General features: G+C 44.8%; 1 protein-coding gene across 3 annotated transcripts in view; it reads left to right on the top strand.

The window, feature by feature from the left end:
- The first annotated feature begins 3818 nt into the window (after window positions 1–3818).
- The window catches only part of BRF1 (BRF1 general transcription factor IIIB subunit), a 196333-nt gene continuing 173233 nt past the window's right edge, over window positions 3819–26918 (top strand). Inside the window, exons 1-2 of one of the 3 annotated variants that reach the window (XM_074149749.1) lie at window positions 3819–4131; window positions 19279–19359. In XM_074149749.1, the coding sequence (XP_074005850.1) occupies window positions 3945–4131; window positions 19279–19359 (268 nt within the window). In that variant the 5' untranslated portion in view covers window positions 3819–3944. The remainder of the gene's footprint in view (window positions 4132–19278; window positions 19360–26918) is intronic. The other 2 variants (XM_074149752.1, XM_074149751.1) reach the window with 2 other exon arrangements.

The following is a 26918-nucleotide window of genomic DNA, read 5'->3' as shown; positions in this document are numbered from 1 at the left end:
CTGCACTGTTCAGCATTTGCGGGAGCAGAGTGGAATTCCCTCGCACTCAAGTCTGGATTTGGACACCCCATTTGCATTCTTCCTACTGTTATTGCATGAGCAGTGGCCAAAAAAAAAAATAAAAATCCAGTTTTCAAGCAAATGGGAACAGTTCCTCTCTTAGAAACCTCAGCAATTGAACGTCAAATGCGCACCCACGGGTGGGTTATACTCAGGGTTCCTTGTGAGGCAGCAGGAAGGAAATCGGTGGGTCTGGTCTAACAGACATCCTGATCATCACTTTGTGTCACCCTTAGGAGTGAAAATAGGAGGCATGAAATATGAGGGTAGGTGAATGGAAAACAGGTCCCTTCCTCCTCTTAACTAAGAGGGCAAAATATTGCAGGGAATGGGGTTTTGTCAATACAATTTTTTTAATTGATCAGTTCTTACTGTGATTCGGGCTTCAGACAATTTACTGAAAGGTTATTATTTTGCCGGCCTGAGTGACCTGAGTTATGGATTATTCATTCAGCAGGCTGAATGTTGTCGGCCAAAAAGATATTAGCTAACCCTCTTGCAAGCGGAAAGGAGAAAGATCCTACAGAGGTGAAAAATGACTTGCATCTGGGCCTGTAAAAAAACGATTCTACAGAAATGTTTGAAATATTTAAGGGGCACTGTATAAGAAATCTTTCTTGAGTGGGAGGCAAAGGACTTCAGTCTTCAGGACTGGGAATCCATTTTCTTTCATCAGCACTAAGAAGATATACAAGAAGATAAAAATTTAACCACACTTCCTTATTCAGTATGACACTACATGAGCTTTTTTTGCACAGCAGCTGTTTATTATACTCTCACTAGGGCCCTCTGCTGCTCGCATTCAAAGTGAAAAAAACTCCAAACTTGTTTGGGACTCCCAGCAGAGGCTCGTTAACACTTAAAACAATCAAAACACCAATAATTTTGGAAGAGGTGTAGAACTTAAGTCCTCATGGATCAGGACTACAGTAGTCTCTGCCTAAGTGAGTTAAGAAGAAACTTTTTAATGGAGAGGTATCCTGTAACTGCTTGCTGCAGGATTTTTTGTGTTCACGCTGACCTCTTGTCAGAGGCACAGCATACGACACAGGAGCTGATCTGGTTTGTCTTGATTCAAACATTTTGATATTCAAGGGATTTTGCTGAGAGAGGAGATGGGTTTTTCTTTTCCCTTTATTGCTAAAAATATTTGTCTGTCAGGGATATAATTTTCCCCTGACATTATCTACACAGTGCATAATGTTGTGAGATTACGCTTGGCTGCTGTGGCACTCACTGCCTCCTCACAAGCAGTAGGAGGAACTTCGGGAAGGAAATAAACTCCAGAAGCAGAAGGAATCTGAAGGAACCAAAAGTTATTTTCACAAATACATCTCTGAGAACAGAATAAAAAGTACATTAAGAACGAAGCCGAGCTGCTTAAATAGTGGCATAATCTCACAGAATCACACAGAACCACGGAATGATACGGGGTTGGAAGGGACCTCTGGAGATCATCTAGTCCAACCCCCCCTGCCAAAGCAGGTCCACCCAGAGCAGGTTGCACAGGAACGTGTCCAGGGGGGTTTGAATGTCTCCAGAGAAGGAGACTCCACCACCTCCCTGGGAAGCCTCTTCCAGGGCTCTGCCACCCTCAAAGGAAAGAAGTTCTTCCTCATGTTTAGGTGGAACTTCCTACATTCAAGTTTGTGCCCATTTCCTCTTGTCCTGTCCCTGGGCACCACTGAAAAAAGACCGGCCCTGTCCTCTTGGCACCCTCCCTTTAAGTATTTATAGGCGTTGATCAGATCCCCCCTCAGTCTTCTCTTGACTAAAAAGACCCAAGTCCCTCAGCCTCTCCTCCTAAGAGAAATGCTCCAGGCCCCTCATCATCTCCATTACACTGCTATTTTCCTTTTGCAAAAGCCCAGAACAGCCAAATTTTTAGGCAAATGCCATGCTTATGCATGCATATCTCATGCCTATGAGATGCTGAGCTTTTTGGATGGAACAATAAAGCTTTCGTCTGTGCCCCAATGTGCCTCTAAATGTGCTACAGCAAGACATTTTGTACCATCTATCCAGTGAGTTCGTAGAGATCTGTACATGATACTTGGCTGCATCTGTGTCGCTTGGGTGGAAGCCACATACTGATAGCAGTGAGCTTGTAAGGTGGTGAAAGTTTCTGCTTCTGCATTTCAAAAGCTGAGGGATTTCGTCCACACAAACATCTAGCTACCGTATCTATTCTGCTCAGTTTCCTTCCCGTCTGTGACACACCATGCTCATTTCACAGCATCACAGAATGGTTTGGGTTGGAAGGGACCTTAAAGATCACCGAGTTCCAACCCCCCTGCCATGGGCAGGGACACCTCCCACCAGACCAGGTTGCTCAAAGCCCCATCCAGCCTGGCCTTGGCATTTCCTACCTGTGAGTTAAAGGCTAAAGCAAGCAATAACTTCTTGGGGTGAAAATTGAGTTCTCTTGTTCAGGAACTAATAACCAACGGAGTGACCAAGTACCAGCTGGTAACATTATGGCTCCTTTGTCACGGAGAGCTCAAAGTGTTTTACTGATGCCTCACAAAACTTTTCTCTATATGTTACAGAATGATTGATTAAATTTGATCGAATAATTAATTGTTTTTTAAAGCATAACAAGCATTACGCTTTCAAAATGCAAATATGAGTGTTGTAGCCCCAATGTTATTTTCAGGGAACGCAGGACTGGCATTCTCTCTACGTGAGGGAACACAAGGCTCTCATTTTTCACTGCATCCTTCATATTTTTGCAGAACTGTTAATTATTACAGGCTGTATAGGGTGTCAAAACAAAACAACAAAAAAAAAGGAGCACTCATCAGCTACAGTACAAATTTCATTTTTCAGCAATACTCTTTTCCCCGCAAATCAAGCCGCCTAAATTGGAAGGACAAAGACTGGCAGCAAGGGAGTGCTATCATCCTTGTCGTCTTGTATGGAAACCGTGGCATTAATCCATTAACAGCTTCCATAAGGTTGGTTGTTAATTAGTCTATGGTGAAATGAATGAATCCTGGGGAATTTTTAGGAATCCTCATGTTCTGTCTGAAGTACAAGACACGTCACTTAATCTGAAACCCTGTGATCCCAATTTTGGAGAACTGTCAGTACCCAAAGCGTTTTGCCCGGTGCTGGTAGACGCTCACCACCGGCAGCAGAGCACTTTAAAAACGGCAGAATGCAAATGTAACACCCCATTTTGAGAGCGGGACTGCAGGATGCCCCTCAAGAAGCACCTCCGGGGACATCCCTGGTTCCCCCAGGATCTGCCTGGCAAAGCAGAGGCTTCAGGAGGGAGCCTTCAGGAGCGAGGCCTCAGGAAGCACCCCCAGGGACATCCCTGGTTCCCCCAGGATCTGCCTGGCAAAGCAGGGGCCTCAGGAGCAAGGCCTCAGGAGCTCGGTGCTGCACCCGCAGCCGCCAGCGCCTGCCCAGGCCGCGGAGTTAACGGCCGTCCCCGCCCGGAGGCGGAAGCGAGGGCCCAGCAAGCCGGAGCTCCCCGTTTGGCCTTCGGTCGCTCCAACCCTCTAGGCCCCGCTCCAGCGCCGGGTCCGGCCTGGTTAACGGGACGCCCCCACCCTCACAGTGCCTCTGGGAGCGCTGGAGGCCAGGCGTGGTTGTCAATCGTTTATTGGGGGGATGGAGAAGGGAAGCCCCGAAGCGCAGGGTCCCCCAGGCCCCGCCTGGGCAGACCGGGAAAGCGGCAGGAGTCGGGGCGGGCGGTGAAGGAAGGAGGGGCGGCGCCGGAGGGGCGGGGAGCGGCAGGCGAAGTCTCGCGAGAGCGGGCGGGGGCGGCCGCCGCCGCGCTCTTCCCCCTGCCGGTCCCGGCGAGCGAGGCCTGCGCCGAGGCCGAGCTGAGGCGGGAGGGGTCGGCCCGGGCCCGGCCCGGGGCGCTGAGCAAGATGCCGGGCGGCCGGGTGTGCGCCGCCTGCGGCTGCTCGGAGATCGAGGTGGACGCGGCGCGGGGGGACGCGGTGTGCACGGGCTGCGGCTCGGTGCTGGAGGACAACATCATCGTCTCCGAGGTGCAGTTCGTGGAGAACAGCGGCGGCGGCTCCTCCGCCGTGGGGCAGTTCGTGTCGCTGGACGGTGAGCGACGGAGGGGCGGGGCGCACGTGCGCCGGGCCGGGCCGAGGGGTGGGGTGCGGTGCGGTGCGGGGCAGGGGGGGCAGTGTGGTGGGAGGGGGTGCTGGGGGGACAGGGGGGCAGTGTGGTGGGAGGGGGTGCTGGGGGGGACAGTGTGGTGGGAGGGGGTGCTGGGGGGACAGGGGGGCAGTGTGGTGGGAGGGGGTGCTGGGGGGGGGCAGTGTGGTGGGAGGGGGTGCTGGGAGGAGAAGGGGGACGGTGCCGTGGGAGGGGGTGCTGGGGGGACAGGGGGACGGTGCGTGGGGGAGAGGGTCCTTGGGGGACATTGTGGTGGGAGAGGGTGTTGTGGGGACAAGATGCAATACATGGAGAGAGGATGTTGGGGCTACAGGGGACAGTGCATGAGGGAGAGGGTGCTGTAAGGGATATGGAGGATCGGGACAGTGCAAGGGGATGAGGGTGCTGTGGGCAGTGTGGGGTCAGGAACAGTGCAGGGGGTTGAGGGTGGGGTTAAGGGGATGGTGTGCGGGCAGTGGGTACGGGAGGGTGAGGACAATATATATGGAAAGAGGTGCTGTGCAAAGGGGGGACAGGGTCAGCGCGTTGGGGATGGGGTGCTGTGCAAAGGGGGGACAGTGTCGGTGTGTTGGGGACAGGGTGCTGTGCAAAGGGACGTGGGGGATAGAGTGCATGGAAGGGTGTTGTGCGAAGGAGGGACAGGGATGGTGTGTGGGGGAGCTGGTGCTGCACCAAGTGGAAATGGGAGAGAGTGGATGGGGAGGGAGGAGAGCACGCTGTGCAAGGTGAGACAGAATTGGGGTGGGGGGAGAAGCTGGGATGAGTAGGGAGAAAGCGCTGTGCAAGATGGGAGAGATGCTCTGCGTGTGATGGGAGTAAGTGCATGAGGGACTGACCTCTGTGTGGCGTGAGCATGAGAGAAGTTTTGGAGCTCTGTGTGGAAGGATTGGGTGCACAGGGAACGGGGAGGTCTATGGAATTGTTTGGGGTAGAGGACAGGAGAGTTGGGTTCTTGATGGGTAGAGGGAGTACGTGGAGGCATGGAGGCAGCGTGACAGAGGAGAAAGGCTGGAAGCAAAGCGTTAAGAGTCTCCTGTAAGTAAGTGGATTTTGGGGGGTTTGTGGGATATCCTGGAAGATAAGGCTTGAGTCCCTGGAAAAGGGCCACATGAAGAGGACATGGTGTTTGGAAGGGGAGAGAAGGAAAACGAGCGTGGGGAAAGTGTATGAGGAGAAAGAAACATAAACAAGAAGCACGTGAAGGAGCTTAGCAATGAAACAAGGGGGACTGATGGATTGTGTGGCTGTGGGGAAGAACGAGGAGTTACAGTGGAGGGGGCAGCACTGCATATGGGAGTTCGGGAGCTTATTGTAGACTAGGATTTGTCTGATACTGTTCCTGTCTTCCAACTCAGAGTGCTAGCATTACTTTTTTTCTTTTTTAATAGCTTATGAGCAGCTCTTGTATCCTTCACTTTTTCCTCTAGTGATGTGGAGACTACATTTTTAAGGGCTAGTACTGCTTTTTCCCTCCCACCCAAAATTATGCAGGACAGATGGCATGCAAGCTAGAGCTCATTTTGGTATGTCTTTATCCTATGGAAAAAAAAACCAAAAGGAAAAGGGAGAACTGCACCATACTGAGGCTTTTTCTTCTGGATGAGTTGCACAGTACTTTTCCTAAGTTCCTCTAAGGAATCCTTTGCCTTTTGTGCAAGTCCCGAGATTCTGCTGTTAGCTTATCTTTTAGTTATTGCATTAATTCTTTGATCTTGCATAGCTAGTTAGTTATTTGTCACATGTTCTTCTGAAAAAATAATTATGGCACCTGTAAGGACAGATGAGCACTTTGAGGATAGGTGGGTGTGTAAAAGTGAAAATGTAGTTGAAGCATATTCTAGAGTGCTTATGGTGGCTTTATTGGGCCGGCACAAGGTGTGGTTGCAGGGGCTTCACTGTGTGTTCACACTGTGATCTCCTAGCAAGTCCCCAGGTGTGTTAATGTATGTATTCTGGTGAAGTGTGGTTTGTGGAAGCAATAGAACGGGACTTGCGAAACAATGGTGTTTGCAGATTTGCTAAGGATGCAAGGATGCTGCAAGGATGAGTGGGGGCTTTATTTCACACAGTAAATATTTTAAGGAAATTTGGATATGGGTGATTTATGCTGGTATAATTCTTTATGTTCCAAACCAGGTGCGTCTGCTGTGAATAATTTTTTTGCTTGACTTAAACTGAGTGATACAAGCTAATCTGAAAAGATGTATTTGAGCTGTAATAACGGTGTCTTCATGATCTATGCTTGTCTATTACGCTTGTATGACACTGATTGAAGTCCTTGGGAAGGGGGAGAAAGCTCCTTTCCTGTGTAAGCAAGACAGTATTTATATCTCTTGAGTGTTGTGCTGGCTGGAGAATTTCCAATGGAATATATATTTCTTTTAAGTCAGAAAGTATGTGCTTGCTGAAAGCAACATTTTCTGGTAAGCTGTAGTTTTCAGTGACTCTTCTGATGAAGTAAGCAGGTTTCCATCAAGACGACCTGTTTTTAACGCCTTTTCCTGTCATCTTAGTTGGTTCTTTAGGTCTGTGGCTCTGAGGGATCCCCCGTGTATGAGATGCCTCGGGCTGAGCCTCCTCAGACTTCAGTCTGGTGTTCACGGGCAGCCCTAATGTGTGGAGTGTTTGCAGTGTCAGGGGTGTCTGGGCTACTGTTTTTGAGATCTGGGCTCTTGGTCAGTGGGAGTGGGTGACTTGGACACCATTGTCTGGGTTTTGCAAGGTGTGAGGGCTGTCAGGTTCTCTGTTGCAGAGCTGGGAGTTGAATGGGGTTCTTGGTGTCTACGGAGTTCAAAGCTCCTGATTGTGCAACAAGATTCCCCAGACCCTTCCAGGATCCAAAAGGGCTTCTATTTATGTGCTGATATATGTCAAATACTTCTAGATGCCTTTGTTAATAATTTATTTTCATCATAAGGAAGCAAAACAGAATAGAAAACACTGAGATATTGTTACTGACTTCTCTTTGGTACATCTAGCAAAACTGTTTATTTTACCAAAATGCCTGTTAAGGGTTCGGAATCTTGCATTTGTCTGCTGAAAGAGGACGAGAGTCCTGTACTTCTCGATATTAATACAAAGTGGTCTGTCTAGATCTTGCCAAGTCCTTGCTAATAAGCCCAGCAGCCTTGCTGTAAAATGTGGGAAATACCTTCTTTTGTCTCTCAGGGTTGGAAGAAGGTGTGATATCACAGTTAAGTTTTCCCTGGCAGCATTTACATTCAATGTGCCTCGTGTAGAAAGCCACAGCCTCAACACTGATGCCTTTCATAGAGCAGTTTGGTGTTTTCCAGTGCAGATGTGTGGGTCCGTTTCCTTCTGTTGTTTTGACAGTTTTAACAACTGAGCATTGGTGTACTGAGAAAGTGAGAAGGGCTTGTGCTTGGATGTAAATGAGAGGTTTTGCTTTGCTACTGCACGAAGGTTTGGGGAAATGCAGGCTAGTCCGTTGGGCAAAAGCATAGAAGCAGTGAAGGACAAAAAATAGGTAGCTGAACAGGTAAATATGGGGGAAGAATCACAGAATCACATGGGGTTGGAAGGGACATCTGGAGATCATCTAGTCCAACCCCCCCCTGCCAAAGCAGGTCCACCTAGAGCAGGTTGCACAGGAATGTGTCCAGGCGGGTTTGGAATGTCTCCAGAGAAGGAGACTCCACCACCTCCCTGGGCAGCCTCTTCCAGGGCTCTGCCACCCTCAAAGGAAAGAAGTTCCTCCTCATGTTTAGGTGGAACTTCTTACATTCAAGTTTGTGCCCGTTTCCTCTTGTCCCATTCCTGGGCACCACTGAAAAAAGACCAGCCCCATCCTCTTGACATCCTCCCTTTAAGTATTTATAAGCATTGATCAGATACCCCCTCAGAAACAAAGAATGTTTCTGGGCAAAGTGGCATGCCTTGCAGATGTTTTGGAGCTTTCTAAAGAAGTCAGTAAGTGGACAACACAGATTGTTGGATTTGCAAAGGGAGGTGAACAAGATCCTTCACCAAGAGCTTTTAAAGAATCTGAGCTGTAATGAATAAGGGGAAGTCCTTAGAGCAGTTAGTAGCTGGGTAGTAGGATAGCAGATGGGATCGAGAGTTGCAGTGAGAGTTAGAATTGTTCCTTTCTTCCAGTGTGGGATGGTAGCATCTGGGCAGGCTAGTCTAACTTGGTAAGGAGATCCTTAGGTCTTAATGAATAGCTGTAAAAACTTTCAGCTCAATGTTCATTCGCAGTACAAAAAAAAAAAAATGGAGTGAGGAGGGGAATGTTAGAAGTTATCAGGAAAAGAGTCTGACAACATATGCATGCACTCTTAGATATCCACAGCACTATCTGCAACTTAAATACCGTGTGCAGTTCTGGTGTGCTTCTCTCTTTTCTTCCCCACCCTGAAGAAAACCTCTAATAGAACTGGAAAAGATACAGAGAAGAAAACGGGCTGATCAAGAGGAGGGCTTCTTGAAGAGCTTCTCGGTTAGAATGACCAAATAGACTCAACCTCTTCAGACTTGCTAAAGAGTTGATTGAATGGGATAGCAGAGGTCTGTAAATACAGTAGAATAACAATTAAATAGTGAATTAAATTGTGGATGTTAAAAGTTTTTACATGAGTTAAAAAAAAATGATTGGGCAAACAGAATAAAAATATGTCATGGCCATTAAAGCAAAGATATTCTCTAGACTCTGGGAGATTATATGAGAGAAGTATCACGACAAGCTTTCTTCCTATATTTTGTGTTCGCTTGTAGGCATGTATATTAATGGACTTTACCATTCAGAGGTAGGATACTGGACTAGATAGTCCTTCGATCTGACTTGCATAGCTGTTCTTTTGAGTGTGCAGAGGAACATCGTGTTCTTTGAGCTCTACAAAGATGCTTTTGAGGATTTTCACCATTCTTTTAAAACTGGTCCAAGAATTGGGGGGCTATGGTTTTACAGCATAAAGTGTACGTATCCCTAGGTAAATAATATGGGGGTTTTTTAAGCTTGTGTTTTGGAAAGTGGTGAGCACAAAACTCCTCTGACTTTGACAGTTACGTAGATATGGTCTCTTTTGAAAATGCTTAGCTAGTTCTTCTGAGAAGCAGGTAGTGGAGATATTTACAATTGTAAGAGTCTGTGATTAGTGGCCAGCCCAGCCCAAACCACAACAGGTGTCCAAAAATCCAGACTGCAAGGCAAAGATTTATTTAGAGTAAAGTTTATGAAGCTGCATATGCCATACTTTGTAATAGGGAACATGAAATCTTCCCTGCTGGTAATTAGAGCAGGTAAAAGGAGAGAGCTAGGCCATGCTAGTCCTGATCAGGCACCCTTTGGAGATGGGCATGATCTATCTGTCTCAGCATAACACCACCAATGCTCTTCATTGCCATAGTTGTGATGGAGGATTTGATTGCAAGTTAGCCTGATCCCACAGTTCACAGAATGATATGGGGTTGGAAGGGACCTCTGGAGATCATCTAGTCCAACCCCCCTGCCAAAACAGATCCACCTAGAGCAGTTCTTTTTAATGCTGCCTGTCTCAGGGTGTGGCAAGTCATCTCTTCTTGTGAGGTACTTGTCACTTGCTCGGTCACGAGTTGGTATGTTCTTTCACTAGCAAGTGAATACCCTCTTCATGCTCTGGAAAGGGGCTCCTGTGTATCTTTCTATTGATCTTCTGAGAGGAAGTCCTCACAATGCAGAAGCTAGTGAAAGTTTTGATAGGCCCTGTACTGGTCCAGTTAGTTAATAATTCTTAATTCTGTTGCAGATGGTCACAGTCAGGTAAGATTCCAGCCTTAACCCTGGATATGTCATTCTCTTGAAGCTTGTGAAGGCCATGGGTTGAAATCGCGTTTCTGAGCTTGACCCTGGTTAAGTCAGATACTAGTGAAAAAGGGTTGTCATACACATTTGAGCTCCAGAGAGCTCTGTTAATTGCACATAAAATGTTCGAGGCATGTGCTTTTCCTATCTGAGTCTAGTTTTGAGGAACAACTACCCACCTTATAATTGACAGCGAGTTCAGACTGTCTCAAACTAGCCAAGAGGTTGTTCTCTGTGGCTCCTTGTCAAATTTGGTGAGGATGTGAATTAAAATTCCTCATTCTGCTAATTGGAATGAATGCATTTTGCTTTTTTTTTTTTCTCTATACCTAAGTTAACAGACTCCTACCGGTCATAAGATTTGAAGGCATCCCAGCATGAAGTACAGCAATACAGGGTGTAAGAGTGAGCTATGTTTCTCCCTCTCCATTATACTGTAATTGCATCCTGGAAAACAGAGCTGGCAGGAGAAAGACCCAAGTATGAAGCTGAAGATAGTGAGGGGAGGAAAGCTGAACGTGGAGCAGACATTGATAGTCCGGATCCCTCTTCAGGTTTTTGTTTAAAGTAGCTGAGGAAGTGGAAGCCTAGAGCTTCTGACGCTAATCGAAGGAGAAGAAAACAGCCCCACCTGAGGAAGCTGATGTGCAGGCAGCTCAGCTGCAAGCAGGGAGACTTAACGGAGAAAATACAGCCCGAGAAAAGGGCATTGCAAGGCATACTGAGCTTGTGACCCTGGAACACATTGTATCTGGGGAAGTTCAGCTGCTTTTGTTCCAGAAATCATCTTTAAATGTTTGGTAGTAAATTGAGGAGGAATAGCATTTGCAGGCTTCTTGGGTGCAAGCTTCTTGGGGCAGTCTGGAAACCTGCCCTTTAGAAGTATTGGGGATCTCTGTGTGCGTGTGGTATGGTGGCAGGAGAGCTGCCTGCTTCGCCAGGCACTGCTGGCCTTTGCTGTCCCCAACCAGCTTCTCCCTGGGGCTCCCCTCACCTTACCCAGGACCCCATGTTAAATCCTTGGGGACATCAACCCCTGCCCCAGTGATGCTGCAGCAGGGCCAGCCTCCAGCTCCCCACAGCCATGCCCAGCCATGGGCCCTGCCAGGCATCCTGCTTGTCCTCAGCCTCTCCCGGCAGCCATCCCCGGCTGTGTCTGACCCTGTTTCCCTTTGCTGGGCCTGATCCTGACCCCCACGTGCAGGCTGACATCCTGCCTGGCCTCAGCCCATCCCTGGATCCATTCACAGAGGTGCCCAGTGCTCCAGGCTGGGTTGCCCTTGGCCTGCTACGGAATTTGGGGTCACGTGTCTAGTAAAAAAATTAAATCAGAATTATTTTTTAGCTAGCTTTTACTTAGCGTTTGTCTTCCCCAACCAGCTGCTTGTTTTTCAGAAAACTGACAGGAACCTCATCGTTTTGAGACCTCTGTCCTCCTCTCAGGTTTGTCTGAAAGTGGTCAGAGGGAGGAGAGTGGCGACATTTTCCCTCGGGGGGCAAAAAAAGGGTAAAAAAATGAAGGTTAGAATAATGAAAAGCAGCCTTCATAGTTTGAGGTGACAGAGCTGTGGGATGGAGAAGGCAAGCTGGTGGAGGTAGGGGCACTTATCAACTCCAGATAAGACTGAAAGGATACGACTTCATAGGAGGGTTATGGAGTGATGGTAGGCTGGCCACCAAAGTGGGATTCTTGCCCCATGGGACTTGCCCTGCCTTTGGGATCTGAGCTGGATGAACATCACCGCGGTGTCTGTGCGAGACCTAACAGTGTGACTGTCTTGAAACAGGTTTCCTGTTTTATCTTTGATTACTTGGAATTTCTATTTGTTTTGGCGACGTGATTGAAAATTCTTTGAATGCTAGGGTGGCAATTCACAGAATCACAGAATGATATGGGGTTGGAAGGGACCTCTGGAGATCATCTAGTCCAACCCCCCCTGCCAAAGCAGGTCCACCCAGAGCAGGTTGCATAGGAACGTGTCCAGGCGGGTTTGGAATGTCTCCAGAGAAGGAGACTCCACCACCTCCCTGGGCAGCCTCTTCCAGGGCTCTGCCAGCCTCAAAGGAAAGAAGTTCCTCCTCATGTTTACGTGGAACTTCTCATTGTTATGACATTTACAATAACGGTTGTGAATTAAAGTCTTTTGAGTTACTCGGTGATTAAGCCAGGAGTTTTTAGGATGGTGACAACTACACAGACGTAGCCATAGAAATGGGAGGCTACAAGGGGCATTGACAGCATTAGTCCAACTTCAGCACCAAGTCAGGATTGCATAGAGCTCGTGGCTCTTCTACAGCAAAGAAAGTTGTGAACTAGTACTCCTTAACACACCACCAAGCGTTTGTTAAAACTTTTGGTGTAGGAGGCTCCACACCACTTACAAGCAGACCGTTTCAAATGTTAGAATATCAAGGAAAAGTTTCTTCCTGCTAATACAAGTTATCTGTTGCAAGTAAATTGTAACCAGCTTGCTACAGTGACCCATTTGCACTGCCATAAACACTGAAATGTGCTCCTGCTGTGCAGTGTCCCTTGACAAATTTAATGTGGTTTACCCTTTAGTAAAGCTGTGGTGTGCTCGATTTTTCAGGTGTGCCTATGGCAGCTTACTGAAAGGTTTTGTACATACTGTTTTATCCTTTAAAAGTTCATGGTGGTTTTCCATCTAAGAGTGTGAGATGCACTGACCTCAGGTGCAGAACTTGTCTGGGGTTTGCCTTGACCGAAGTATTTCAGTCAGAGCATCATAGAATCATCTAGGTTGGAAGTGACCCTTGGGATCATCGAGTCCAACCATCTACCCTACTCTACAAAGTTCTTCCCTACACCATATCCCCCAACACCACATCGAAGCGACTCTTAGACTTATCCAAGGCAGTCTTTTGCCTTTTGTGAAAATGGAAAGTTATAGTCAGCAAACTGGAAAGAAGAGAGGGACTAGATAGAGGGAAGAAAAAGCTTTCATAAAATTTCAGCGAAGCTTACTAGCCATTCATCCTCTGTGTCTTTTTTTCTTCTAGAACTTTTTAAGGTGGACAATTGCTGTCACAGTAAGTGCTAGTGAGACAGTTGATAAAAATGATGAACTCTGTATTAGGTTTGGTGGTTTTGGCTAGTCAGTTATTTGTACAATAAAGGATTCTTCTGTATTTTTCAATATTACAGAAGTGGAAGGAGTAGGGGGTTTGTTTTTTTTAGTTGGTAGTTGTTAATTGGTTTCCATGTAGGATATATTGATAGAACAAATCCTGACATAAAATATTTCTTAAAGTGCAGCCTCGAACAGTCCTGAAGTGGGTTTTGCCAGTAATACATGTGCTAAACTTGAAATGAAAATGCTGGGTGCTGAAAAGTGAAAATAACTTTAATATCAGCAAAATTCATATTGTAGTCCAGATTTCTAGAGCTGACACTAATTCATGGATAATTTTAAATTATGTAGAGTGGTCATGATGTAATTTGCAACACAGAAGAAAGCACGGATCTGCTGGATTTGCAGACCTTTTTGGGAAATCCTGAAGAGTATTTACCTGTTTATTTTGTGCTAGGTTTTCTCATTATAAGGATAATTCATAATCATGTTGTATTGGGAAGGAAGAAGGGAAACTTGCATCTACTTCATGCAAAAGCTAATTATCCGCTATACGTTTTAGTGAGATTAACTGAATCAATTTTTGCTTCTCTTCTGAAATCCTCCAGGTGGCAACCTTGCATCAGAGTTAAGTGTGTAGTGGTTTGTGGTTTGTTTTTTTTTTTCCTGACATTGAGTCTTTTCTATGCTGACCTTGTGATGGCCACGAATGCTTGCTTGAAGCTCTGCGGAGTATATCGCTGCCAGTCATGAAAATGCCGAGTCGTGCATGTAACTTGGATGCAGACAGGTTCCATGGACTTGTGCAGCCCTAAACTCGGGTCTGGTGGATGCAGCAGTGTATCTATCTCTTCGGTTAGTAGTTAGGAAAATAAGTCCATAGACAGCTAGTTAGGATGGAGTAGATATGGTCTATGTTAGTTTATTCAGCCGTAGCATTTCAGCAGGCTGGGGTACGTGCAGATCTGTTAACTTGCCTGTAAAATTGGCTGAGAGAAAAATTATTTCAGCTACAGACTTCAGTAGTTTTGTGCCTTCGGAACACTTTAATAGCATCATTTTGCTATTGTAGACACAAATTGTAATGGGACACTAACTTACTCTCCTTTTGACTTTTATGGTCTAACTCAAGTAGGAAGCTAATTTTTTATTTTTTAATTTTTTTTTAATTTTAGGTTATGTAGTCTACCCTGATTATGAAACTGTTGGTGTGATGCAGTTCTGCACTCTTTACCAGACCCAGATTTTATGCTGGGTCTGTAAATATGTGGCTTTTAAACCAAAGGTTTTTCTCCTACCTTGTGCTGGAGAAAGCGCTGGTGTTTTTTTCAGTTTTAATTTTACAGGGAAGATTTTGGTAGGACTGATCCTATCAGAGAGCAGATACACTTCAGTTCAAGTTGCAAGCAGCTTTGCTCCCTGTCTTCACTTGCTCATTTATGTAGAGGAAACACAATCTGTGACACTGGGGCTGAAGCTGTTTCTTGTCTGGGTGTTGAATCTGAAACTCAGGAGGTCACTAGCTCTCAGAAAAGTGCCCTTTAAGCTGCAGATGCCCAAGTGGCTACTCTTTGCCTCCTCTGTGTGGAGGGATGTGATAAGTGCTGTTCCTGCTGTCTTCTTTTTGTTGCTCTTCAAGATTATCGCAGAGTTCAAGCTTTGCTTGAACCTTTTACTGCTTGAGGAACACTTCTGTGGAGAAGCCGAGTGACGTGACTTCCTTTGTTAGTGATTCGGTGGAGCAAAACAGAAGTGGCCAAGGTGTCTTGGTCTGAATATCTCTGGAGATATTCAAAAACCCACCTGGATGTGTTCCTGTCCAGCCTGCTCTGGGTGGTCCTGCTTTGGCAGGGGGTTGGACTAGATCATCTCAAAATTGGAAAGTCATGGATTCGATGGATGGACCACTCGGTGGATAAGGAACTGACTGGATGGCCGCACTCAAAGGGTTGTGGCCAACGGCTCAATGTCCAAGTGGCAGCCAGTGACGAGTGGTGTTCCTCAGGGGTCGGTACTGGGACTAGTGCTGTTTAACATTTATGTTGGAGACATGGACAGTGGGATAGAGTGCACCCTCAGCAAATTTGCTGACAACACCAAGCTCGGTGACGCGGTCGACACGTTGGAGGGAAGGGATGCCATCCAGAGGGACCTGGACAGGCTTGAGAGGTGGGCTCATGCAAATCACATGAAGTTCAACGAGGCCAAGTGCAGGGTCCTGCACCTGGGATGTGGCAATCCCAGGCACAAATACAGGTTGGGCAGAGAATGGCTAGAGAGCAGCCCTGAGGAGAAGGACTTGGGAGTGGTCGTGGATGAGAAGCTCAACATGAGCCGGCAGTGTGCACTGGCAGCCCGGAAAGCCAACCGGATCCTGGGCTGCATCAAGAGAAGTGTGGCCAGCAGGTCGAGGGAGGTGATTCTACCCCTCTACTCTGTGCTTGTGAGACCCCACCTGGAATACTGTGTCCAGCTTTGGAGTCCTCAACACAGGAAGGACATGGACCTGTTGGAATGGGTCCAGCGGAGGGCCACAAAGATGGTCAGAGGGATGGAGCACCTCTCCTATGAAGACAGGCTGAGAGAGCTGGGGTTGTTCAGCCTGGAGAAGAGAAGGCTCCAGGGAGACCTCATAGCAGCCTTCCAATATCTGAAGGGAGCCTACAGGAGAGCCGGAGAGGGACTCTTTGTCAGGAAGTGTAGTGACAGGACAAGGGGTAATGGTTTTAAATTGGAAGAGGGGAGATTTAGATTGGATACCAGAAAGAAATTCTTTACTGTGAGGGTGGTGAAGCACTGGAACAGGTTGCCCAGGGAAGTTGTGGCTGCTCCATCCCTGGAAGTGTTCAGGGCCAGGATGGATGGGGCTTTGAGCAACCTGCTCTAGTGGAGGTGTCCCTGCCCATGGCAGGGGGGTTGGAACTTGATGATCTTTAAGGTCCCTTCCAACTGTAACCATTCTATGATTCTGTGATCTCCAGAGGTCCCTTCCAAACCCTACGATTCTGTGATTCTGTGACCTGCATTCAGCAGCCACGCCTGGGACTGTGCTGTATGGAGCAGGCATGGGGACAGCTGCTCTTGGACACTCGAGGGACAGTCACTGTAGTCCAGCACCTGAGTAACGCGGGGTTATGGGCTGGGTCTGGACCTGCGTAAGTTTGACCGAGTATCATCAAGTTTCCAGGTATATCATCTCCTGCATCATCAATTCTGTTCTTTTGGTGTCTCGTGGCACTTGTAGTCCACTAAGAGGACCACAACAAAAACCTGAGTAGCTGTGCTTTTGAGCTGCTTAACAAATCTCTCCACACCTTCTGTTGTGGTGGTTTTGGCAGTCTTAGGTTGATAGTTGGACCCGATAATCTTAATGGTCCCTTCCAACCTAACGATTCTATGGAAACTTCATACAAGCGTCCAAAGCTACCTTGAAGAGGAGAGGAGGCTTCAGTTATGCAAGGCTGAGAATCTGAGTTAGCTTCTGAAAGTCATTGGTAGGTGACAAAGTACCTCGGGAGGCGCCACCTCATGAAGGAGGGGGTTTGAGTTGGCTTAAGGGAACATTAGTGTTAATGTTGAATATTTGGCAGGCAGTACTTGCAAACACCAAATACTTCTCAGATATGTTTTTTGTATGTCTTGAAAGCTGAATGTGGAAACGCAAAAAGCCTGTTTAATTCACTTTTGAAGTTGTAGAGGGAAAAATGGAAAAGGTCAAGAAATGTAAAAATTGTAGTTAAGCTGGGCTGTTAATTTGGTTGTGCCTAGCGATTGCTGTTCCTCTTTTTGTTCTTTTTTAATGACTAGCTTTGTAGGGTTTTTCTGTCTTAAAAGAAAAAAAAAAAAAACAGTGAAATCAAATTCATTTAAAGAGTTTATCGTTTTATTACCCAGCTGAAGAGTTGCATTAATGAGTTTGGTTTGCATTCTGCTTGTAAAGATTGAAGCTGATGGTGAGACTTCATAGTCAATGGCAGCATTAGTTTGCAGTTCTGAGAGTGTAAGTGCTCAGCAGACTAGTTTTCTGACAGTTTTCAAAGCCAAATACTAATTGAAGACGTACAGTCTTCCCAGTTAACTCCCTGAGAAATGGGCACATCAGTTCTGAGAGCAGAATCTGTCTTTCAGATAGTTCTGCTAGTATCCGCTGCAGACTCTGTAGCTTCCAAAGAAATGACTTTTATGTACAATGTTATATCTTGATGTCTAAGGAAAAAGGATTTTAAAGAACAAAACTGCTGAAATCTCAGCTTGCTTTTATTTTGTTTGTATTCTTTCTGAATTTTAGCTTCCGAGTGAGTTAAATTATTTTGTTAATAGTGGTGTTTATCGCCACTCTTGAGGTTGTTTTTGCTTAAGCTTTTTAGTAGCAACAGGGAAACCCATGAAGGAATAATGTAGCTGTTTTGAAAACGATTGAAAAGCTATGGAAGAAAAGGAACATAAAACTATTGCCACTGTTGATTTTTTTTTTATTTTATTTTTTTTCCAGGTGAACCATTATTATTATTAAATGTACACCAAAAATGTTAGGTATGCTAGGGCAGTTTGGTAACCTCTCTCTTTTTCTCCTCATCGATTTGTTTTGGAGCATTTGTGGAAATATGAGACTGTGCCTCTAAGAATGGCAAGGAGACGTTGCTGTCTATAATAGTCTGAAGCAAATACAGAGTTGGGAGGGTTACCTCTATGCCCAGTGAGAAGATCGCTATTGAATATTTTTCATTTCCAATTAGGATGTTCAGCTGAAGTACTTAAGCTGTGGAGCATTTATGGGAGAGCTGCTGAGTACTGTTTGTTGAAAGGATCTGTTAATGAAGTGAAGGTGAAGTCAGTTTCTGTTGTGGATAGCACTGGAAACCTTAATTTAAAGGTTGTATGGAGAATTAAGCTTTGAAGGTCTATAGACAATAATTCTACAGGAATATTAGCTTTTCTGGTGTGGTTTTTGTTTTGTTGTTGTTTTTTTTTTTCCCTCAACATAGATATATATTAAATGCAGCTGAGAGGAGACTAGCTAAGAAGGTCTAATCAGTGTGAACAATTTAGGTCACAGTTTCTCATCACTTCTACCTGCTATGGAAGTATCTTATTCAGGTGTGTAGGAGAAATAGCCTGAATTGCTTTCAGCTTCACTCCTCTGTATGTTCCTATCTCAAAGCCATTCTAGTTTGTTCTAGAGAACTGGTATCAGGTGAGAAAACATCACCACAACAGCTTGAGGGAAAACCGAAGGCATCATAGGGAACAAGGAGTCTTTTTTCCCTGTTCGGGAGAGCAGACTACTTGAATTACGTAGAAGTCCAATTACGAACAAATCACTTGTTTTCAATCCTGTGCAATTTAGCTTTTTGGTCTCACTTGCTATTAAGCTGACAGATTTGAATATCCTGCTTTAGGTAGCCTGATCATTTTGGTTTTTTTTTTTTTTAAAGAAAAAAACTTTCTGCTTTAGTGAGAGACTATTTCTGTCCCCAGTAGTTTAATTCCCTGTTCTGCCAGATTGGTTTGCATGAGTAGTTCCATTGACTCCCTGCGGACTCTGCGTTCAGGCTCCTCAGCATTGGCACGGATGCATAAACCAGCCTCTAGTTTATGCTAATTTACAACTCGGATTTATTTTAGTTTCCAACTTTTCAGGGTGTAAACATAGCAGTTCCAGACTTGCCATTTTTGTAGCCTAAGTGTCACTGTGTGTACCTAATGTTAAACTGAAGTTATTTTAAAGTAAGTGTTATGTCTGTAGTAGCCAACACAGCATTGAATGCTAAACATGATTTATGTTCTGTAGTGCCAGTAATTAGCTATTGAAGTTCTGTATTGAATGTTCTTCAGACAAAATATTAACTAAGCATAGTTTTATGATTTACTGTGAGAAATATTTTACGATATTGATTTTCGTGTTCTGCCTAAAATGGGGTTGTGACATTTTTGTGCTTTCTTTAGAGCTGAGATTGGGAGGGCTTATGGAGCCATGTAATTCTTACGGTATCCCAAAGAAGAAATAAATTGCACAGGATTTGCACTTGATGTCTTAAGCCCGTCAAGTACTTCTGTTGCCCTTCTTAATGTAATTTGGCATGTTGCAAATTATGGTGAATAAGTTTTCTTTTAGCATTTTAACTCAGTTACTGCATTTGACATGCCTGTTTATTTTGTGTGGGTTTTTTTCCCCAATAGGTGCAGGCAAAACACCGACTTTAGGAGGAGGGTTCCATGCCAATCTGGGAAAGGAGTCACGAGCGCAAACTCTACAGAATGGTACTTGCAAGCTTTACTCTTGTTGATATGACTTTTTTTTTTTTTTTAGTTAATATGGTTGGTTACAATTAATTTTTAGTGTTGAATGTGACCTCAAAACCTTGGCAGGCCACTTGTTAGTCAGTAGCCAAGTCTGCCTAATGCTGATTTTACACTGTGCTCTCATTTGATTGTTATACGTGATTTATGAGGTCAGGTAGCTGGGCTGACAAAGGATAATGGCACCTGACAATACTATTGTAATTTAAAAGGGCTTTTTCAAGGTTGACATGTCCATTGCACCTTTTTATTATCTGTTAACCTATTGTGGCTTTTTATTTTATCAGTTTTCAGGGCTCTTGAAATGCTTTATGCATGTTTATTTTTAAGTATAATTCTTCAAATACTTTGGTTTTGTGCAGTGTAAGTGTGACATAATGCATGTATTTACGCAGACTTCGTAGTAATCATGTGTTTAATATATGACTGTTTAACAGAGAGGGGGAAAAATGGGAAAAATATTTTTAGTGTCCGAAGAATATTTAAATAAATATTTTCATTACATGCTGTACGTTTTTAATTGAGATCTAAATAATCTACACTCTTTAAGGAGTGTGAATAAAACCAGCTTTTATTCCAGAAACAGAATGGTCTTCCAATTTCAATTGCTGGTACTCATAACAATGGACAGGAATTGTCATTTTTTGGCTAATTAATACTCTTGTCTCATGACTCTTGGAGATGACAGCTGATGGACTGTCATATCAAAGACTCAGAAGCTGACATGTAATTAACAAAGGGATGTAGATGGGTTTTATTCATATGGTGCTTACTTTAGGAAGATATTATTTTCCTAAATAAATGTCTTATACTTGCAGCTCAAACACAGGAAATCTTGGCTGATAGGTATACGAAGGGTAATATTGATCTAATACTATATTTGCATAGGTATAGAAAGGTTAAGATTGATCTGTGTTATTGAAATATAGTCAGATTGCTTTACTCAGCATTATTCAGCTGATTTATGTACAGAATGTTTTATTTGGCTGTTTGTACTGAACAGTACCCAGCCCTGCTTGTTTGGCAGAGTAAAGCTTGTACTTCATGTGAGCTCATTTCAGTGTCAAGTCCAAAGTTACTATCTGACAAGTTTTAAAAATGCCTGTATAAAGTGTAACCTGTACAAGCAGTGGGATAAAACTGCTAGAATACCTTTTACAGTTAGCGAAGTTTGTCTTTGGATGAAGGTGCTTTAATCAAAATTGTAATTTTGCACAGGCATTTTAAAAATAAATTGGCTTGTGGTGTGTAAGAACTACCCAGTTCCTTGTCTTTAATTGTAGAAAAGTAAAATGCTGAGGGGAGAAATTGCTGTCCTGTTGCTTCTTGAAGTGTTTGAATCCTTCAAAAACCTTTTTGGTTATGCTGAAAGGTGATCGTGATTAAAGACAGTGTAGATGTTTCTCTGGGATCTAAACATGGCTTCTTTCTTGGATGAGTGTTTGCTGGGGAATATGTCTGAGTATCTTCCTTCCCTGCAGGGTTCCCCTGATCATACGCAATGATTCTGACTTGGCTGAAGCCTATCGGCATCATATAAAAGAAATTATAGTTGCTTGAAAAGAAATTATCTCAGAAACAGTTTTGAAACAGGAAAATCATTCATCTTTTTACCTATACCTGTCTGAGGCTCTCTGCCTAGAAAAAAAAAGAAGGTTTTCTTTTCCTTTTTGTGGCTGTTCTTTATATAGGAAAAAAGTGTTTGGTCTTTGATTTCTATAGCTGACCTTCATTTGTCATGCTGCCAATCTGTCTCTGGGAAAGTTCTTTTCAATGAGCTAAGTGATGTTCTTGCTCAGTCCCAGGCATGACAACAGCAGCTGATATTTCAGGTAGAGCAATTGGTGTTTGAAAGGCTTTTCTTTCTGCTGCTGTATAATGAGCTAGTTGTCTGCTGCATTTAATCACACTTCTAGCTTTACATAGTTTTTAATTGCAAATTGGGCTATGGCAGTGAATTTACAAAAATCTCACCCTGTCACTGTGTACCCATGATTGTGGCTGTTTTTTTGGTGAAATTATGTTAATATCTGTTGTGCTTAGACTTGAAAGTGTAGCAAGGTAAATGAATGTGCTGGATATATTTTAAAGAAAAAGTATGGGCTTGTTCAGTGGGTGAAACTGAAGCACACTGATAGTTGACCGTATTAAAAAATGAAGAGTTATCCTGGGAGCGCTACACTGTCTGATCAGAAAAAAATGCTGAGCTACTTATTTATTTGCTGGTGCTACTCCGTTTGCCCTTCCATAGTTAACTGAGTTGCAAATGAACTGCTGAAATTAGCTCCCGTCAGGATGCTGGTGTAGCACAGCCTGTGGGCGAGCTTCAGGAGGTCTATTCCTGTGACTGGCTGGTGGCTCTTACGTCAAGGCTGCATGCTACCTTCAACAAGTGTAAGCACATGATCATCTTCTATGCGATGCTCTACGTAGGCTGTTGCCAAAGGGAAGAACCAGACTCTGGAAAGCAGAGATGGGTGGCGGAGCCCGGATTGCTCTGGAGGTTGTCCCCGGTGTGTTTGAGAGCAGCTGAGAAGGTGTGTGGTCTGAGGGCACAGGCTGGTCTCACGCTGTGCCTGCCTGCACTTGCCAGCAACCTGCAGGTTTGACATGGTGTGGGGAAAAGTCCAGCAATGGAGCAAGGATTTGTGTTTTTTTTTAAAAAAAAAAAAACAGCAACCTCCCCCTGTTTCTGCTCCCCCTTCCCTCCCCCGTGTAGTTTGGGCTGAATTCTTCCTTGTTGGAATGTCTGTCTTTCCAGGGGAGGTGAAAGGCTCTGCTGGCTCGTACTTAATCACTAGCAAAGCAGCTGGGGCTGGATGAACATAAGATGCTGCTAGTATTTGAGGCTTGTAATTAAAGGATGTTTAGAATTAGATGAAAAACGTTTTTTCATTAGAATATCTAATGTAGTAATTTTACAAATTTGTTTTCTTTTCCTCCATTCTGAAGTGAAGAAATGCAGAAGTAAAATCTCCTGATGGCTGCTCAACAGTTCTGGACTCTTCTACAAAATCATTATTTTGTGCATTGGCTTTATATATATATAAAATATATATATTTTAAGCCCAGAAAGCCAACCGTATCCTAGGCTGCATCAAGAGAAGTGTGGCCAGCAGGTCGCGGGAGGTGATTTTACCCCTCTACTCTGCGCTCGTGAGACCCCACCTGGAGTACTGTGTCCAGCTCTGGAGTCCTCAACACAGGAAGGACATGGACCTGTTGGAACAGGTCCAGTGGAGGGCCATGAAGATGCTCAGAGGGATGTGGCACCTCCCGTATGAAGACAGGCTAAGAGAGTTGGGGTTGTTCAGCCTGGAGAAGAGAAGGCTCCGGGGAGACCTCATAGCAGTCTTCCAGTACCTGAAGAGAGCCTACAGGAGAGGCGGAGAGGGAGTCTTTGTCAGGAAATGTAGTGACAGGACAAGGGGTAATGGTTTTAAACTGAAAGAGAGGAGATTTAGATTAGATATTAAGAAGAAATTCTTTACTGTGAGGGTGGTGAAGCACGGGAACCCAGTTGTGGGAAGCTGTGGCTGCCCCATCCCTGGAGGTGTTCAAGGCCAGGCTGGATGGGGCTTTGAGCAACCTGCTCTAGTGGAGGTGTCCCTGCCCATGGCAGGGGGGTTGGAACTCGATGATCTTTAAGGTCCCTTCCAACTCTAACCATTCTATGATTCTATATATATATATATATACACACACATATATACATACATATATGCTCTAAACAAAGCCATGGACAAACCCTGAAGGTTTTACAGTTTCTAGGTTTGTGTAAGAATGTGTACTACACAGAATGAGTTTCCCTTCTCACACATGCCTTTGTTGTGTGTTTCCTCACCATTCATAATGCAGTGGCGCATGGCAGTTCCTAGCCTCTGCCTTCCTTTGTCGAACCAGCTGATGTTTGTGGGTGTTCCTTTCGGAATTGGTTGCTTATAAAAACTGGAGCCTTGCTTACGCTTGTTAAAATATTTGTGCAGGAAAGACCTGATGCTGTTGCATTTGTTGATAATGAGTTTGATTTTTCAGTGTGCGGTACTGCGCTAATTGAGCGTGCCGAGCTCCACAAGTTCAACAAGTTCGGGTCTGTAAAATGCTTTGTATCTATTCGCACGGAGCTCACTTCTTGTGGTAAAAACCTACGCATCTATGAGATGATATTAGAGGTATTTCAACTTCTTTTTTGAAGGATTTGACAAAATAGCCAAACTGAACTGTTCTAGTGAGAAAGAAGAATCATGAATAAGATACTCGGGGACCCTTTGACAAGGCTTCTTCCTCTGTTGACTGAACGTCTTCAAATTGCTACAGTATTGCCCAACTTTAATGGTTATCTACAGGGCTAAGTGTGGAATTCTGTCTCTTTAAATCTTATTTTCCAGCTCTGTGCTGCATTGCATAATCTCTCTAAATAGCCAGTTTATTCTTGTTTCCTTGCAGGCAATCTGCTCTCGCTATATCCGTGTCAGAGTCGTAGTTACAAGGGAGTTGTTCTTGACTTGGAGCTCTGATGCTTTCAATAGTCTTCAGTGGCCAGAATGAAAAGGGAGAGGGGAAAGAAGGTCAATGGCATGATTATAACTTGAAAGCTTCAGTTGCAGATATTCAAATTTGGTTTAAGCTAAGTTTGAAGATTGCAGCTGCGTCTAGCTTAATCCAATTTCTGAACTGTTGTGCTGTGTTTTTAATCATTTCTTTAAATGAGTGTTTTTCCCTCAGTCCTCTTAAATACCAAAACATAGCTAACAGTATTTTAGTTCTAAATGGGAAGGCATTTCTGAAGAGGTTCTCTGATGCATTTTTGACTGTTTACATTTAAACTATTTGCTTAATTCTCTAACCTTCGTTGTCACTGCTAATTTCATAGCTGGTTTATTACAAGTGATTATGGAGGGCTCTACTTCCTGCCAGAACTATACAGTGTGAATTAAACCAGGACAGTATATTATAATGTGTGAAGAACAGAAGCATCCACAGAAGAGGAACAGAGAACACATCTTCATTTAAAAAAACTAAAATGACAAGGGAGGAGAAGATAATAGAATATTAGGATAATTTAGATTGGAGGGGACCTCCGAAGTCCACAGTCCAAGTGGTGGCTTTGAAGTTGCATTTAAGCTGTTCAGGGCCTAGTGCAGCTGAGCTTTGGGTATCCCCAAGGAAAGATATGGTACGATCTCCCTGGACAACTTGTTCTCTAATGCTTGACCACCCTCACAGTGAAGAATTTTTTCCTTGTATCTAGTCAGAATTTATTCTGATGAAATGTGACTCCTGCCTCTTGCCCTTTTGCTGTGTGTCTCTGACAATTCTGGCTCCATCTTTTGTAACCTCCCAGTGAGTAGCTGAAGACACCAATGAGACCTCCCCCTTAGCTTGCTCTTCTTAAGACTGAGCAGATTCAGCTCTCGGCCTCATGCCGTGTGCTCCAGTCTCCTAATCATCTTAGTGGCTCTCTGCTGGACTTCCTTCAATACGTCAATGCCTTTTCTTGTGCAGAGGAGCCCTGAATTGGACAGAGTACTCTAAATATAGTCTCACAAGTTCTGAACAGGGGATAATAATCACTTCTCTTGATCTGCTGGCTACAGTCTTAATAAAGCAGCCGCAGGGTGCAGTTAGCCTTTATCACTGCAGTTGGGTGCTGCTGAGTCATGTTTATCTCTTTGTCCATGAGGAATCCAGATCCCTTTCTGCAAAGCTACTCCCTAGCCAGACAGTCCCCAGCCTGTATTGTTGCCCTGCGGTTCTTCTGTCCCAGGTGCAACAAAAATTGCGTTTGCCTTGTTGAACTTCATGAGGTTTCTGTCAGCTCATTTCTGCAGCATCTTAAGATTCCTCTGAATAGCGGCTTTGCCCATCGGTGTATTGACCACTGTCCCAATGTGATGTCTGCAGGCTGGCGAAGGGAGCCTCCTGTCCCATTGTCCTTGTTGTTAATGAAGGCATTATTGACTTTGGCATCAATCCCACTCCTAAGTTAAAGGGCTGACCGCTACCCTTTAAATGTAGCCAGTTTTTTATCCAACTTGCAGTTCACCCTGATTAGTCTGTATCTCCTCAACTTGGCTTGGTACCCAGGGTACCAAGGGAGAATGATGAAATGGGATGAAAGAAGAGCAGTGGTTACTGTTTACCTTGACTGCAGTGTGGCTTTTACTGCATGCAGCCAGGCATGATCTGCCCTCATTAGATGTGTGCTGGCAGTTCCCGGTAACCTTCTTACCTTTTGTGTGTCTGGAAATGGTTTCCAGGTTCCATAGCCTTCCAAGAGTCTGAAGGGAGGCTGACTCACCTCTATTGTCCTACTTCCCCCTCTGGAAGAAAAGCCTGATGCTTGCTGCCTTCTAGTCATAGAGAACTTCCCCTGACTCCTACAACTTTTTAAAGATGGTAATGATGCCCCTTTTTTCCAGCTCCCTGAGCATCCTCAGGTGCATCCCATCCAGTTCACTTGACTTGAGTATGTAGATTTTGCTTAACTGAGCCCTTATTCAGTTTTTTCCACCGTGCGTAATGCTTCCTTTCTTCCAAACTCAGATCTGTGAGTTTGTGAGACCTGAAGACAGACAGTGCAACACAGAGCAAGGAGACTCGTGAGCTGCTGTAAAGCCAAGCTGCCAAATGCCCTGCCTGCTCAACTTCCTGCACATCAATATGGAGTGTCCTTGTGCTTTGGGGATATTGTACTTGAAGACTGACTAATTCCCCTGGCCCCTTTGGCCTTTCTGGCAGTACCTCAAGGGGTCCTGCTTACCACTTCTCTGAACAAACTGAAGCCTGCCCTCTGAAATCCAGGGTTGTCATAATGCCACCCATCTTCCTCAACACCCCTCAAGATCTTAAATTTCATCATCTCAGGGTTGCTGTAACCAAGCCTGCCATCACATTCTCCACCACTTCCTTTCTAGAGAAGGGTAGGTGTATCACTGTGCTTCTCCTACTTGACCTGTTCCTGATGCACTCTAGAAGTCTACTGTATAGCTTGTACCCCACTGTGATTCCATTCCAGGAGATACTGGGGTGTTTACACTTGACATGATAACAAGGACATCTTCCTGTTGTCTAAAGGCTTCATCTTCAAGATCAGGTTGTCTATAGCAGGTGCTCATGATAGTGTTTCCTTTGTTCTCACCTCTCATCCAGACCCCTTAACTCTATTGTTCTGCCACTTGTTTTTCAGCAGAGCTTCACGCTTTAAAGCTGTTCCTTTTTGTAAAATAAGTCCCCTGTCACCTTCCCTGTCTGTCCTCCTTGTGGAGCCTGTAATCATCCATCTCATGACTCCAGACATGTGAGCTGTTCCACCATATGTCTCTCACCCCCCAGTGAATTTGTAGTTTTGGAGCTGTGCATAGGCTTTGAATTCTTCCAGGTGGTTTCCATCACTTGATGCTCTTTTCTTTGACACTTCTTCCTGTATCAACTGTCTCTGGCTTTGATTTCAATAATGAAACTTCTGGTCTAGTCTCTCTGCCGTTTAGATGATCTCCAGAGGTCCCTTCCAACCCCAT

This window comes from Numenius arquata, chromosome 6 (genome assembly GCF_964106895.1).
Source record: "Numenius arquata chromosome 6, bNumArq3.hap1.1, whole genome shotgun sequence".
Taxonomy (NCBI): Eukaryota; Metazoa; Chordata; class Aves; order Charadriiformes; family Scolopacidae; genus Numenius; species Numenius arquata.
This window is presented reverse-complemented; position numbering and strand designations above follow the sequence as displayed.